This window comes from Bos javanicus, chromosome 10 (genome assembly GCF_032452875.1).
Source record: "Bos javanicus breed banteng chromosome 10, ARS-OSU_banteng_1.0, whole genome shotgun sequence".
NCBI classification, from domain to species: Eukaryota; Metazoa; Chordata; class Mammalia; order Artiodactyla; family Bovidae; genus Bos; species Bos javanicus.
In genome coordinates, this window is record NC_083877.1 from 92146726 (window position 1) to 92162661 (window position 15936).

The 15936-nt window shown below is 35.9% G+C and overlaps 1 protein-coding gene and 1 non-coding gene across 2 annotated transcripts in view; both read right to left on the reverse strand.

Moving 5' to 3' along the window:
* GTF2A1 (general transcription factor IIA subunit 1) overlaps positions 1–15936 on the reverse strand; it is a 38273-nt gene that overhangs the window by 13203 nt on the left and 9134 nt on the right. The window contains exons 3-7 of the mRNA XM_061429623.1: positions 12539–12743; positions 10318–10382; positions 5390–5465; positions 3823–3956; positions 1195–1515 (exon numbers count right to left, since the gene is read on the reverse strand). Of these exons, the coding sequence (XP_061285607.1) occupies positions 1195–1515; positions 3823–3956; positions 5390–5465; positions 10318–10382; positions 12539–12743 (801 nt within the window). The remainder of the gene's footprint in view (positions 1–1194; positions 1516–3822; positions 3957–5389; positions 5466–10317; positions 10383–12538; positions 12744–15936) is intronic.
* Positions 11229–11372, reverse strand: LOC133256305 (small nucleolar RNA SNORA79). The gene has a single exon (XR_009739178.1). It is a non-coding gene; the product is annotated as a small nucleolar RNA SNORA79 (small nucleolar RNA).

Consider the following 15936-nt stretch of genomic DNA (forward strand, 5'->3'; position numbering starts at 1 on the left):
ATATTCCAGAATATTTTATAACTGTACAGTTAACAAGTGGAAACAACCCTAATGCCCAATGTATCACAAAAATGGATAAACTTTTAACATTTAACAGTGAAAATACTTTTAGGTGTATGCAACAACTTAGATGAACCTCAAGAATACCATCTTGGGAAAAAAATCAACTTGCAGAAGAATACACAATTATTCCACTTCTAAACAGGCATGAAAAACTAAACAATATGCTCCTTAGGAATATAAATACTTATGGTAAATATAAAGGCAAGGTAGTGACGAACACACAATTCATGAGCAAGGATACTCTGATGGTAGAAGGAAGAAGATGGGGATTAGGGAGGGGCACTCAGGGGACTTTATGTTTGGTAAGGGGATTTTTTTTTTTTAATTAGATGCAGACACTGGGTTGTTTACACCATAAAACACTTTTTATTTGTTTTATCTATTCAATATTTAATAAAATAGTACTCTTTAAAAAACATTACTTAATTTAAAAGAAGAAAGAAGATAAACCAGAAGATCACATCTTAGGTTGTTGCAGGAGGCAATAACAGTGAAAACTGTGGATAAGACCAACACCATCTTGACTATAAGTACCTAAGCTGGAGCACTGAGGAAAACAAAGATATATTTATGTACTTCTAGAAATACACAACAAAAGATGAATAAGAAAAAATGGTTTGTGAAACTGCTGACAGACAATAAGAGCAGATGAGGTTATCTAAGGAACTGGTATGGAATATGCAACATTTTAACTCTGAAGTGTCTTCTCTTCCCAAATGCTGTTTTAGATTACTGAAGGAAAAGATGAACCACATCTACCTGGTTCTACCAATGTCTTACCCTTAAGCCACATCATGATGAATGTATTAAGTCAAAGAATTAGAACTACTTGCACTGTCATCACATTTCTAAGTAAAACCTAATTTGGTATACGTCTGCTTTTTGTTACCAGCTACAGAAATATTTTATAAATACATCCAGAACAATCTAAAAAACTTATTAACAGTTTAACATTATTTAAAATCTTACACTGTATAGTAATTTTTAAATTATTTAAAATCTTAGTATTTAAAATCTTACATTGTATAGTACCCTAACAGCCTCTAAAAACATAGAATTCATCAATTTGGCACCAAGTGAAGGAAGAACAACTGAGCAGGTCCTCATTTCAAGTCTTTTACTTAAACTTACCTCTTCTACTTGCCCATCTTCAGCTCCATCTTTCTCTTTGTCTTCCTCCTCATCATCATCATAGTCTTCTTCTTCATCTTCATCTTCTTCAGATGATGTATCCCCAGTTCCATCAACTTGCAACACCAGCGGAGCCTGCTGTTGAGCAGGCTGGGCCTGTGGCTGCTGCTGGCCAGTGGCAGTTATCTGCGCTTGTGCTGGTGTAGGTGCTGCCACTGTTGTAGGTATGACTTGAGTCTTGTTTCCTGTAAATAAGATTTGCTGGGGCTGGATGATGACACCTGTTTGTGGTGAAATCCCTCCAGGAAGAGGGGCCAAGACCTAAGACAAAAGAAAAACTACACATTAGGAACTACTCAGAGGATCAAATTGCTCAGATTCATCATTTGATACACAGAAACAGGCCCCAGTGGGAAAGAATCACCCTCAAATGGCCGTATCTCATATACAGGTAAAAACTACCAAAGCACAAGAGGAATGTTTATTGAGTGTACAGATCCACTCAATTTTCATTTTACCATTCAAATTTCTAAAGAAAAACAGATTTTAAAAAATTACAACTGCTACATTTATCAAGTAATTGCTATTATGTATATTTCAGATTCCAGGCCAAGAGTTATATGTTATTAATTTGCTTGAAGTATGGAGGTTTAATAACTTGCAAAGCTTGCAATCTAGTCACTAGGAGACAAAACATGAACCTAGGCTTTCTGGTTCTGCTCTTAATACTATGCTACACTTTCACTCTATGAAGAACACTGATCTGGAAACTGAAGCCTTGGGTTCCAGTTCTAAGATCACAGATAAAGATGTAGCAGAGGCAAGTCATTTAACCTCGCTTCATTGTTTAAGGTCAATGGTTCTCAACCCTGCTACAAATTATAACAACCTGTAATTTAAAAATATTGATACCTAAGTCACTACTTCTAATATTCTGATTTAACTGATATGAGATAATATCTATTCATTTTATTTAAGGCTTCCCAGATAATTCTAATCATATAACCGAAGTTGCGAACTACCAAGTCAGATGACTTCTAAAGTTCCTTCCAGCTTCTGCATTCTAGGGTTCTGAAGTAAATCGCAGCTCAGAAAGAACATATTAATAAACATTAATCTGTTATAATGGACATATTTATAATTATAGTTACTAAGTAAAAAGCAGAGAATACCCAGTTATAAATTAAAAGTACTAAATGGCAATGTCTTGTCTCTAGGTTCAAGGAAAGCAAAAATAACAAGATAGTATTTCTCTTCACAAGTTTACAGATAAAGTGCAATAGACAAAACAATAACAACTCAAAAAGACAGAAGGTGTAAGAGACATACGATATAGCATATGAGAGGACAGGAACGAGTACTAAACTCAGCTATGGGGAACAAGACCTGGTCAAGGAAGTTTCTCTAGTAGGTAATACTAGAGGTTCTAGTATTTGTGTTTTGGGAGATTAGCCAGGCTTTCTCTGTTTGCCGGGGGGACAGTGGGGAGAACTGCTAGAAGGAAGGCCAAAGGTGGCATTCTATACAGACTGGCATCAAGAGAAACCCAGAAGAACCAGCAGAGCAAAACTGGGAAAGCTGTGAACAGGTTTGATGAATGCGACTCCTCTGACCTAACCTCCCTCATCATACTATCATATAAACATGTGTTTTTGTCTCTACCTCTTTTTCACAGTACACAAGATCCTCAAGAAAATAACTATTTCTCTTTCATCTTTGTCCTCACAAAAGTGTTTAACACTTGGCACACAAGCAGATTCAAGTTATCTGTCAACGTTGATATAAATAACAGCTGAAGCAGGTAAAAACTGGAAGCATGGCAAAAAATAAACAGGAAAGATTAAAAAAAAATCAAGATCACAAAAAAAGATCTTACAACCCATGCTGAGAAATTTACATGTTTTCCAATAAGCAAAAAAGATTTACATATGTTTAGAACAATGACTATAAATAGAGTGGCAGTCAACTTAAGAGGGCATAAGACTGGAGGCAGGGAAATCAAGAGGATAACACAGTATTTTAAGTTAGAAATTATGAAAACATGAACTAAGAAAATGAAAACGGAGTATGGGAAAACAAAACTTGCTTCAAATATATTAAAGGATTGAAAACATGTTTAAACTGAAGTCTGAAAAAAAGAACTATTAAGAACTGGTAGAACTTCATGGTACCTTAGATATTAGAGGTAAGCAAAAGGGAGGAGTCCATGTACCCCTTTCCAGATAATACAAAAGCAAAATGAAACTAGACGTGTTCCTGCTTTGTTCACTCCTAAGCTCCTAAGTCTTTAGTCTCTTGCAAAGACCCTGATACGTAGCCACCCAGTAAATGTGTGTTGAATGAATGCTGAGTAACTAGCTTAGGAGGCTGGATGGAGAGTGGTGCCACATATAAAAAGGAAGGTGGGGGTGGGGGGAGAGGAGAAACCATTAGTAGTGATAACAATTCAGTCAAACATACTGAATCTAAGTTAAGCTATGAGGTGTACAGGAGAAATTCAGAATGACAGGTTGTGTAGTATTGGAGAAGAGTCTAAGAATATGTGTAGATACAGCTGTGGAAAAAGGAAAGGGAAGCACGGAGAAGACAAAAGAACCCCATGGTGGTCAGAACTTAAAAGACTTTTACCTGCTGTATAACAGGAGCTTGTACTCCACCAGGCTGCATTTGTGGTATAACCTGTTGCTGCAGAACCACTGACTGCTGAGGCTGAAAGATATACTGGGCACCATTGGCTGCTCTGACCACTTGCAGAAGCTGGCCTAAAGCAAAAAGTATGCATTCCAAGTTACCACTTCAGCAGTGACCACCTCAAAATAAAACAAATTTATAGTGACTGACAGCCCACAGTGAATGTCAGAAATTGTTGAGTAAGAAAATTAACATTATTATTAAGGGCTGTCATCTATACACAGTAAACTATAATCCTCACCTTCTCTAACTTCCACATATGGTGAAATACATTGCTTAAAATACTTTATTTTCCTGATAAAGCTGTTTTCCAAAAAAGTTTTAACAGGTTATAAATTGATTAAAAGCATAAATTATTTTTGATAAGTCATGTAAGACCAAATATTTCAGGGGCTGTTTATTTTCAAAGCTTTAAAGAAACAAAAGTATAATAAAGCATTAATATCTTGAACCAAAGCATTGCATTAACTTAGCTTCAACATGAAAAAAAGTAAGAGTTTGCTGAACCAATTATCAATGCCATATAACACTGCATGATTGGCTTACGCAAAATCCCTCTAAAATATTGTTTTAGATAATTCACAATCTTGAGGTAAGTAGCAAGCAATTATATTTCATTAAAATATGCAGCAAGATAAGCTTCTAAGTTTGTTCTTCAAAAATTAAGAAATTAACAAAATAACAAGAAATTGCGTAATTAATATTACAAAGAAAATACTTAAAATCCAGATAAATAAATTCTTCAAACATTATGCTCAGAAGTAAATTTTGCCAGCCTATAGAGAGATACTATTAGAATGCAATAAATTTTGCTATTTTATAGTAAAGTACTATAGGATTTAGTTTAATGCCACAAATTAGTTCAAACAAATTAAGCTTAATTTGGCAGGTTTTAAATTTAAGTAAAACTTTAATTATTTCACAGGTTAAATGCATTTAGAAAAAAAGACCAAGTGAAATAAGCATTCTAGATAATCATACTTTATTTCAAGAAATAGTATTTCATTCATAGATCAAAAGTACAATTCTCATCTTCTTTACTGCATCCTCAGCAGTGTCTATGGTTTAATAAGCTATAGTCCTCAAATCATCTTATTTTAATAACGTAAGCCAAATGGCAAAAGAAATATTACAATTTTCTGTGTTTCAAGGAAGACAAAACTAAGGCTGCTGCTGCTAAGTCGCTTCTGTCGTGTCCGACTCTGTGCGACCCCATAGACAGAAGCCCACCAGGCTCCCCTGTCCCTGGGATTCTCCAGGCAAGAACACTGGAGTGGGTTGCCATTTCCTTCTCCAATGCATGAAAGTGAAAAGTCAAAGTGAAGTCGCTCAGTCATGTCTGACTCTTAGCGACCTCATGGACTGCAGCCTACCAGGCTCCTCCGTCCATGGGATTGTCCAGGCAAGAGTACTGGAGTGGGGTGCCACTGCCTTCTCCGAAACTAAGGCTAGATGGTACCATATTCTGAGTTAAGTAAGTAACAGTTCAGTTATTTCTATTTACCTGAATTTGTTAATATCTGTTGAACAGGAGTCACACCAGCAGGGAGTGCCAAGGTTGCAGCTGTAGCAGCAGCACTCTGAAAAGAAAACAATCAAACTATGCATGTGCTTAACAGCACCTCAGTTTACCTCTGGCATATATTAATCGTATTTGAAGTTTCATTTAGAATATACTAAAATGAAAAGTTCTGGCAGTAAGACTACCTCCCCATTAATAAAATGGTACAATAAAGACCAATGAGCTAAATATCTTACCTAATTATTTCAAGCAATTATGCAGAATAATGTAATTAAGAGGTTCTCCGCTCCTAGAGAACGTACGCTAAGGAACTCTAACCCACACTAATAATGCTGTACGATAAATAAAATATCCATTCCATTATTTCTTTCTTATTCTATTTGCTTACCCCCAATTCCTTATTGTCAACTAATATACTAGTGGCAAAAGTATATCTTCATTTCAGAGATCCTAATATTCTTAATTTATACCGTAAGTAACAAGTCTGTAAAGAAAATCTTTTATCAAAAGATTGCAATTCTTAGCTGGCATCTCTAAGAATTGCAATCTTCTGATAAAAGATTTTCTTTATAGAGAGCTGTTAACTATGGTATAAATTAAGAATACTAAGATTTCTGAAATGACAATACACTTATGGCATAAGGTGACAACACTGGCATTATCAAGGTTAAACATATATTACTAACAGTTTTAGTAATATAAAAAATGCCTTAAAAATCTTGAGTCACAAAAATTAATTTCTGCATTTTAAAATGGAGTTATATTTTCTGACTTTAAGCTACAAAAATATACATGGAATTACATACTCTGTTTTTAAATCCAAGATAAATTCTTGATTTACTACTTCAACAGATTTCTCCCCTTTCCTCCAAAAGAATTATACGTTTTTACTGTTTTTCCTTTTTGTTAAAAAAAAAAAAAAAGAAAAATCCTGAGCTGTAAGTATTTCCACGTAAACACATGCATGCTGTCACTACAGTCATGTCCAACTCTTTGCAACTCTGTAACCCGCCAGGCTCCTCTGTCCATGGGGATTCTCCAGGCAAGAATATTGGGAGGGGTTGCCATGCCCTCTTCCAGGGGATCTTCCAGACCCAAAGATCAAACCCTCGTTTAATTCTCCTGCACTAGTTGGCAGGTCCTTTACCACTAGTGAAACCTGGGAAGCCCATTTCCATGTATCTCACTATACTGTAACTATAAAACTACAGAAGAGTTGTTTCCCCCCCTCCTCTCCTTCAACCTTTTTTGGGGCTTCTGGTGGCTCAGCAGTAAAGAATCCGCCTGCAATGCATGAGCCACAGGAGACAGGGGTTCGATCACTGAGTTGGGAAGATCCCCTGCTGGCGGGCATGGAAATCCACCCCAGTATTTTTGCCTGGAGAATCCCACGGATAAAGGAGCCCGGTGGGCTACATACAGTCCATGAGGTCACAAAGAGTTGGACATGACCAAAGCAACTTAGCATGAAGCACGCTTCAACCTTCTTTTAAGGTACCAGGCTCGTATATACAATCTAACGAACACATTTTTATAAACACTTTTATGTGAGTACTCACCACCCTCCACTCTCTCCAGGGGCCAGTGCAGGGACAATACAGGTTAGGGAATCAAGGGAGAATTCCTTTAGAATTTTCACAGCCCACGAATCTGCCTGCATTGCAGGAGACTAGAGTTTGGGAAGATCCCCTGGGGAAGGGATTCACCACCCACTCCAGTACTCTTGCCTGGAGAATCCCATGGACAGACAAAGCCTGGTGGGCTACAGTCCATGGGGTTGCAAAGAGTCAGACAGGACTGAGTGACTAACACTTTAATTTGAAAACACTTCAAGAAATAAACATTAACTGCTCTGGAGATGCTAATCTTCGAGAAGCCAACAAATCTTGGAAAATTATACTGAAGTAGTTTAATGATGTAACTATCAACTTAGGCTCTAGAAACAGCCCTCCAAGAAAACATGCTTGTTGCCATTTGACAGCCCTAAGTAATCTTTATATCTCAAGCCTGAAATTCCCATTATATCCTCCTAATTCAGCTACAGCTTGCCAGGTTCTCTTTATAAAATGCCGCATTCTGCATTTCATTTTATTAAATAAATGAAAGATTTAAATAAATCTTGTCCATATAAGCAAATGAAAGGTAATCTAAATTTAAGGAATATACTAAAAACCACTCAGTATTGAGAAATATTATTTAGGAATGTTAAGTGCCTGTAATTCACAACTTAAGATTAATAGATCTCACTCTACTAGCAAACTGACCTACCATTTTCCTTATAGCACACATGACACAATACCACCTGCATACCTCTGCACATTCAAGTTGCTATAAATATCTCTTGTGATGTATCATACACATGGGCTTCTTAGGTGGCTCAGCGCTAAAGAATCTGCCTGCCAGTGCAGGAGACACAAGAGATGTGGGTTCAATTTCTGGGTTGAGAAGATCCCCAGGAGCAGGAAAATGGCTACCCACTCCAGTGTTTTTATGCCTGGAGAATTCATTCCATGGACAGAGGAGCCTGGTAGGCTATATAGCCCATGGGGTCACAAAGAGTCAGACATGACTGAGCAACTGAGTATACACACATACATCATACACAAACCATCTTTTTAATGTCTGCTGAAAGTTCGTTCCTGGATCTTGTGAAAAGGCCATAACATGAATAATGCATTTCAGCAATAATTTCATAAAGAGAACCTGCAAAACTAGTTTGATATAAGGTCCTGTTTTATAAGTTCCCTGAAACAGCCTTCTACCAAATACATTATCAGTATTTCATATCTTATGAAATTATGTAACTCTTCAATATGTTCATTTCCAATGCACAAAGAGCTGTTAGATTTTTTTTTTAATCAAACTTTTTAATGGCTATCTCTGAATCAGGAACAGTAATGCAAACATATAAAAATCCAAAAAACTTTTATTTGCAAGAGCCTATACTGATTGCATTTTAGAACATGAGAAACACATGGAACAAACACTAACTGAAAACAAGTAAAATGCTGAAATATATATAAATGCTAACACATTTTATTGATTGAAGTCTGACCTATGATCTGTTTAAATACATATGTTCTTTAGAATCAAGGAGACACAACTAATCAGAGATGGGTCATTAATTTTGCCAGTCCTTTTAAAGACAATTTTAATTCAAAATTCTTTCCCACAACACTAAAAATTCTTCAAAATTAGATGGGCCTACTACAAGTGATTCTGCCAAACTTTCTGTTTTATAGTTATACAAGTTATTCCCTAGGAAACAGCCTCAATAGTACCAACTATAATATGGATCGTACTGTAAAACTTTTTTGTTGAGAACTTTTTAATTTTATTTTTGGCTGCACTGGCTCTTCACTGCTGCATGCAGGCTTTCTCTAGTTGCTGAGTGGGGACTATTCTCTAGTTGCAGTGTGCAGGCTTCTCACTGCAGTGGCTTCTCCTGCTGCAAAACACAGGCTCTAGGGTGTGTGGGCTTCAGTAGTTGTGGCTCACGGGCTCTAGAGCACAAGGCTAACTAACTGCCCAGCGGCGTGTGGAAATCCTGGACCAGGGATCAAACCTGTGTGCCCTGTACTGGCAGGCAAATTCCCAACCATCGGACCACCAGGAAAATCTGAGGTTTATTTTTAAGGGTGGAGGTTAAAAAGAAAATTTTGGTGCCTGGAACTTGAAAGGAAATTTTTTAAAAAATAACAAAACTATGTGTTAGAATCAACAGCAGTGGACTTTTGTGATTTTTACCCAAAATAACTGACTCTGGCAACCTGAACTAGAAGTACAAATAGAGATTCTCAATTTTTTGTGAATTAAAAATTCCAATTTCTGTCATACAGAAGTGGAAAATTCTGTAAAATTGTACATATGTTAAGGCTGGTATATAGCAACAGATAGAAGTTATTTGTCTGGTATGTTAAGCGCTGCTCCCTATATGTCTTATAAAACACAATTGAGTTTTCAGGTTCACTGCTCATCATTCACAAAATCATAGAAACTGACTTTTTTTTAATTGCTTCTTCATTAAAAAAAAAAAAAAAAAAACTTGGATCAGAAAAGAAAATATCATAGATAGCACTAAACTAAGAGATGTTATTTAAAATAACAATTCTTACCTAATAAAAAGATTTGGTTGAATTTAAGAATGGAGTGCCAGAGCTGAGACACCACTAACAGTCTGTGTATTTTAAACAAAAGAAAAGCCATCTATAAGAAAGTACTGGAACAATTATGGTAATTCAACTTTATTTTAATGTTTCGGTTTTATAGTTATACTGTATTATATCTGACGGGATACACTTTATGTGCTGAGTGAAATGTGAAAATTTGAGGACTTATGAAGTTCAGTGGCTATCCCTTAGAAATATCAAGTCTACATATAATAAACTCAATCGGTTAAAATGCATTTTATATATTGTATAGCAATTTATATACTGTAATAAAACTTACTAGGCGATGCTATGGTTAAATCAGAGCAGAATTTGTAAATGTCTGATCTTAAAGATACTAGGTATCTTTATTCAAACAGTTTATTTTCATTTAAAAAAATTTATAATTCTTAGCATTCCTAACCTGTTTCAGTTAATAGATCTTCTGAAACATAACTATACTTGGCATAATGTTTGGTAGGTCCCCTAAACCTATTTTCAAAAAATAGTTCCCATGAAGCATCATCCTTTTGGTATTTTCAACAGAAAATTATGTAATTTTATGAACCTTAATTGTCTTAAGTATCAAGCTAAACTTTAGATTTGCTGTTAAATCTAATACTTAGGAAACCAAGCAAAACAGGTATTTTTCTCAAGTCTTGATTAAAACTTTAAGATGTTAATACACAACATACTCAAGCATAATCACAACCTGGACTAGAATAAATAGAGCCAAGCAAAGAACTGTGTTCTGAGTCTTACCATGTTTGATGCATTCATATGTTGTATCAGCTTAGAATCAGGAACAATAACTTGTGGTGCTGCAGCTATAAAAAACATAAGCACACATAAAGACAATGGACGATGAGGCTATTTCATAAGAAGGCTATACCATACTGAAATTTTTTTTCATGCTGTCCAAATATTTGCTATCTCAGAATGTTATAAACTTCTATGGTAAATAACAGCCATGATATACCCTCCTTCTACTGTAAACCAGTTTAAAATATTTGAGTTAACTAATACCTACAAATACAAGGGACCTTGGAAACACAAAGCAATGAGATACCTAACACCTAAAACTTTTTAAAAAAATGCACAGAAATATATTATTTGTTTATTTTTGGCTATGCTGGGTCTTCATTGCTATGCCGACTTTTCTCCAGTTGTGGTAAGCAGTGGTTGCTCTCTAGCTGCAGTACACAGGCTCTCATTGTGGTGGCTTTTCCTGTTGGGGAGCATGGGATCTAGGGGGTGTGGGCCTAAGTAGCTGCGGCTCCCAGGCTCTAGAGCAGAGGCTCAACAGTCATGGCGCACGGGCTTCAGTGCTCTGCCACACGTGGTGGATCTTTCCAGATCAGGGATTGAACCCGTGGCTCCCGCATTGGCAGGTGGATTCTTTACCACTGAGCCACCAAGGAAGCCCTCTGTATATTCTTAAATTGGAAAATTTAATACTGTCTTGCCAACTCAGCACTGACCATATTATTAATATATTACTGCTGAATGTGTTATTAACTCATTCAGAGTGAACTCAAAAAGTTATAATTTAGCATTTAAAAATCTTTTTCTCCCAATCTGACAGTTTCCAGAATCTTATTTTCTTCAGCTTAAAAAAAAAAAAAACACAACCCATAAATAATGGCAATACTTATGCTGATATAAAAGGAATTAGGTGTTTGATTCCGCAAATTTCAGAGAATAAACAGATAATTCCATTATCCTAATATCCTCTGAGTGAAGAAAATCAAATTTTAATTTATGATGACCTAAAATCCTAGTGCCAGATCTGAAGGCAATAGGAGGAACAGTCATCAAAAAAAATTAAAAGGACAAAGTTACTTAGTATAAGGTATAGAATAAAATCAAATATTGTCATATTTGATACAAACAGTAAAACAAACATTTCTAATATGCATCAATATCAATTTTCAGTCTCATATAAACTCTCAGGTGAGGCAAGTGAGTAAACAGTTACCTTAAATTGAAGCTTTCATCTTACCTTCATTCTCCTCTCTGATTTACATAATTGAATGCCCAGAAGTTTTACAACTGAACTGTTTGTCAAGACAGAAAATACTCCATGTAGAGGATAAAGCTTCTAAGACTTTTCACGGCCCAGGTTTTCCTCACTTGTGATTTTTAAGAGCTATTTCACAAAGCCTTTAAGAGGCTTCAATGAAACAAAATCTTTAAAATGACTTGCACAGTACAAAAACACTATGGACACAGTCTATGCTGCTAAGTCGCTTCAGTCATGTCTGACTCTGTGCTACCCCATAGACGGCAGCCCACCAGGCTCCCCCATCCCTGGGATTCTCCAGGCAAGAACACCGGAGTGGGCTGCCATTTCCTTCTCCAATGCATGAAAGTGAAAAGTGAAAGGGAAGTCGCTCAGTCGTGTCCGACTCTTCGCAACCCCATGGACTGCAGCCTACCAGGCTCCTCCGTCCATGGGATTTTCCAGGCAAGAGTACTGGAGTGGGGTGCCATTGCCTTCTCCTATGTAAAATCATATAAGATATCATATATCCACTCTTTACTTAAAGGAAATCTAATCTAGTAAATTCTCATAAATGGGAATTTGAATTTCAGACTGCCAAAGTATAGTAACAAAAATCCTCCAGTGTTTATTAATAAAAACTAAGGTGAAATATCTTTGAAGGAACAAATCAGTTTCATAAAGATAATGATCCTACTATAATAATGAAACTCTTAATAAACAAACTTATAGATCTGACTTATTTTAGGAAATTCACCATTGCGTAGCCTTCTCAAAGTATTAATATACTTACCTAAATATCATTTTAGGCTTCTGTTAGTGAATTACTCTTCATTATTACACAAATAGGACCCACATCGTATATACAGACACACACAGATCCAACCCCTCAGCCAACAGAAAGGAGACATGCAGAGTATTTCTCTTCTTTGAAAATGACAGCTTTCACCTCCAAGCTGTAGTAGGACTACCCAGTCTCACCTTGCTGTGAAGCAGGAATAAGGACCTGCTGGGCCTGCGCTTGCTGAGGCACTGTCTGCTGAGGCTGAGCTTGCTGATGGTGGTGATGGTGATGATGCTGCTGCTGCTGGGGTTGATGTTGCTGTTGAACTTGCAATAAAAGCTGCTGCTCTTCTGAATGAAATCCATCTACCGCTCTAGACTGCATTAGTTTATTCTCCCATAACTGAAGCAAAGAACATTAAAGATTTCTAAGTAAGAGGGAAGATCTGGACATGTGGATAAAACATACTTTATTCGTCTGTTTATAAAATTCTTCCATTTTCAAAACTGATAAAACCATAAAACCTGCAAATCTCTAATTCTGACCGAAGTGTATACAAATATGAAAACCAATTTCTAAAGCATCAAACCTCATTTTTGCTACTTATTTTGCTACTGAAGAATTTTTTCTATTATCTTCAACAAACTTTGTATAGTAATTCCTTATTTACCAGTTTCACATAAGTAATTTTTCGGCAATCAAAAATCATCCTTTTTAATATCAAATCATTATCTACTTTATGGAAATCTTTCTTTCCTTTTAAATAACATGTAAAACACAAATCCATCTTTCCTCGAACTATGAGAAACACTATTAAAGGCAGTTCTCAAGTTACAAAAATCCACTTTTCTATCTGTCCAATCCTATATAAGGGAAAAGAATTCTTAATGCACTTTCAAAGGTATTCTCAAACCTCCACACTTCTTGAAATTCCCTTCCCTCATTTCATTATGACAAGGATTGACAATCCTTTTTTGCTTAACCACTTCTATTTTCTCATCTAACCCATTTCTGTGATGAAGGAGAAAAAAAAAAGTGGGCAAAAAAGTAAGAAAATATTTACAACTATTTCATCCGTCTCCCAAACACATTTTCTCTCTACAAGGTTCAATGTTCAATCTATAGAGCACTTATAAAAAATTGCCCAAGAAAGTTGCAAACCTTCCTTAAACATACACATCAAATTTAATCCCATCATTTTGTATACAAGACTCTATGGAAACTTTGTTTTCTCCCCTAGGATCTGCTCTTCCGATACTGTCTAACTCATGTGAGGCTTCAAAATACAAAATAGGCTTAGACATTTAATAAAATATACTATACAGTGTAAGATACACTCTAAATGTATTATGCAGTAAGGCTATATAGTAAGCCTCCCAAACAAGTCTATCACCCAAACTGTCGACACTTTGCTCTGCTCTAACACAAAACCTTGCTTCTTGTAGGCCAAAATCAAGGTTGAAAAAAAGTACTATTAATTAATGTTTTAAGATACAAGTCTTTACCATAATTTTCTAAATTTAAAGCTTCAGTTTTATCACCTCCAGTTGGTCTCCCCACTGTAATCCTGACCCCTTACTTCAATGAAGTTTCCATGATAAAGGCAAATATTAATGAATACACATTACGTGCTAAGTGCTATTTACCACTTCTCATCTAGCCTCTCAAGTCAATGATCTGTGAGTCAGAATCTACCCTGACACCCTATTATCACTGTTGATTTCCCTTCCAAAGCATTATTCCAATCTATCCCTACTATTATGGTCCCAGGTTCAAGTCCTTTCCTCCCATCAATATTACTGCAAAGTGTTAATGATAAGCTAACTGAGCTCCCTGCTTCAAATCATACATTCTACACATAATTACTGGGTATCTCTCATATGCTACACTGTTAGTGGCATTGAGAACAGAGTGAACAAATATGACAAAAATCCTTGTCCTTAGAGACTCAACATTTTAGTGCAAACTTGTCCTTCCAACTTATCCTCTATAAATCAGTGGTTCTAGACTAACAGCATCAATATCACCTGGGAACTTGTTAAGACAGACCAATTCTAAGCCCCCTCCCGCCCGCCCCCCCCCATCAAATCAGCAACTCTGAAGGTAGAGCCAGGAATCTGTTCAAACAACCTGTCCAGGTTATTATGTACACTAAATGAAGAGCTGCCGCTTTAAAGTATAAACCAATACTTTAAAAACTGCAGACTACAACCCATTAATGCATTTTCAATTGTTAATTTAGGGTGGGTTTTTTTGGTAAATGCAAATTTTTCTTTTTAAATGTTAGAATGTACCACTATCAAGTGAGATTTTCTGAGGCAGAAGTCCAAAACTCTGCCTTTTAACTAGCACCCCAGAGAATCCTTCTCATTCTAAAGATGCAGCTCCTTCAAGCAGTTATTATGCTAACTTCTCCAACTACTATAACTTGCACTCTATTTTTCAAACTACCTGCAGTTCCCTGAATATAGCATACATATCTCATGTCTAAACCTTTGTAAACTACTGCTTTATGACTGGCACACAATTCCCTGAAGAATGCAAAGGCAAAGTCATAGTTGGGGGAAAAAAAAAATCACTAACTACTTCTATATCTTAGAGATATCTCTATTGATACACTTTTTGCACTAAGTCTTCCTTCTCTATTAAACTATGAACTCCCTCAGGGCAAAGACTTATGTCTTATTCAGGACCTAACAAAACGACTAAGAACTTAACAGAAATTTAATATTAATTTCAAAGAAGATAATGGAAAATAAACTATTGTTTTTTAAGGTAGTTTCTCGATAAAGATGTGACATTTTAGGCAGAATAACTCTTTATTTACAGGATATTACGACAGGAAGTGTACGGGAAATACAACATTCCTCTAGCTTACTATATGTCAAAGATGCCCTCTAGTCATGACAAGCAAACACGGAAGCACGCACTTCCAGCTGCTTTTGGGGGGAGCAAAGGAAGAGGATGTTGGGAGTAGCAGGTCACTGAGAATACGTATTTACTAAGTATCAGATACTGTTCTAGGTACTGTGAAAAATAATACCATACAAATATTTAGCATTAAGCTTCTAATATCACAAAAAATTAAAATTACTTGAATGTTTGTTTCTCTCCAATTTCATTTTTAAATAATTTTATCAGTCAAAATATTTTATAAATAATGTAATACTCTTGTGGCAACAATAATCATATTAATACTCCTGAAGACTACCAAGAATACTGAATTGTTTGCTATTTATTCAGCTAGCTTAGAAAATATAAAGAACTCTCTACTCATTTTCATAGTACTTTTTTCCCCCAACAGGCTATTATTTCTGGCAGTCCTTCTTTAGCAATCTTCACCAGGTCTCTGAAATTAGACATGGAGAAAATTCATTTTCTGTTCCCAAAATGATTTGGTTATGCATTTGAGGATCACGTTTACTAGACTAATACTGAGCTTAATGTGCACCTGATAAGTACTTTATGTGTACCAACTCATTTTTCACAAAAATTCTTTACAACAGACATTGTCATCATCTTCTTTTCACAGAAAAAGAAACTGAGGAACAAGAAGTTAGGTATCTTTTCCAAGATGACCAGCTAATAGTAAGCA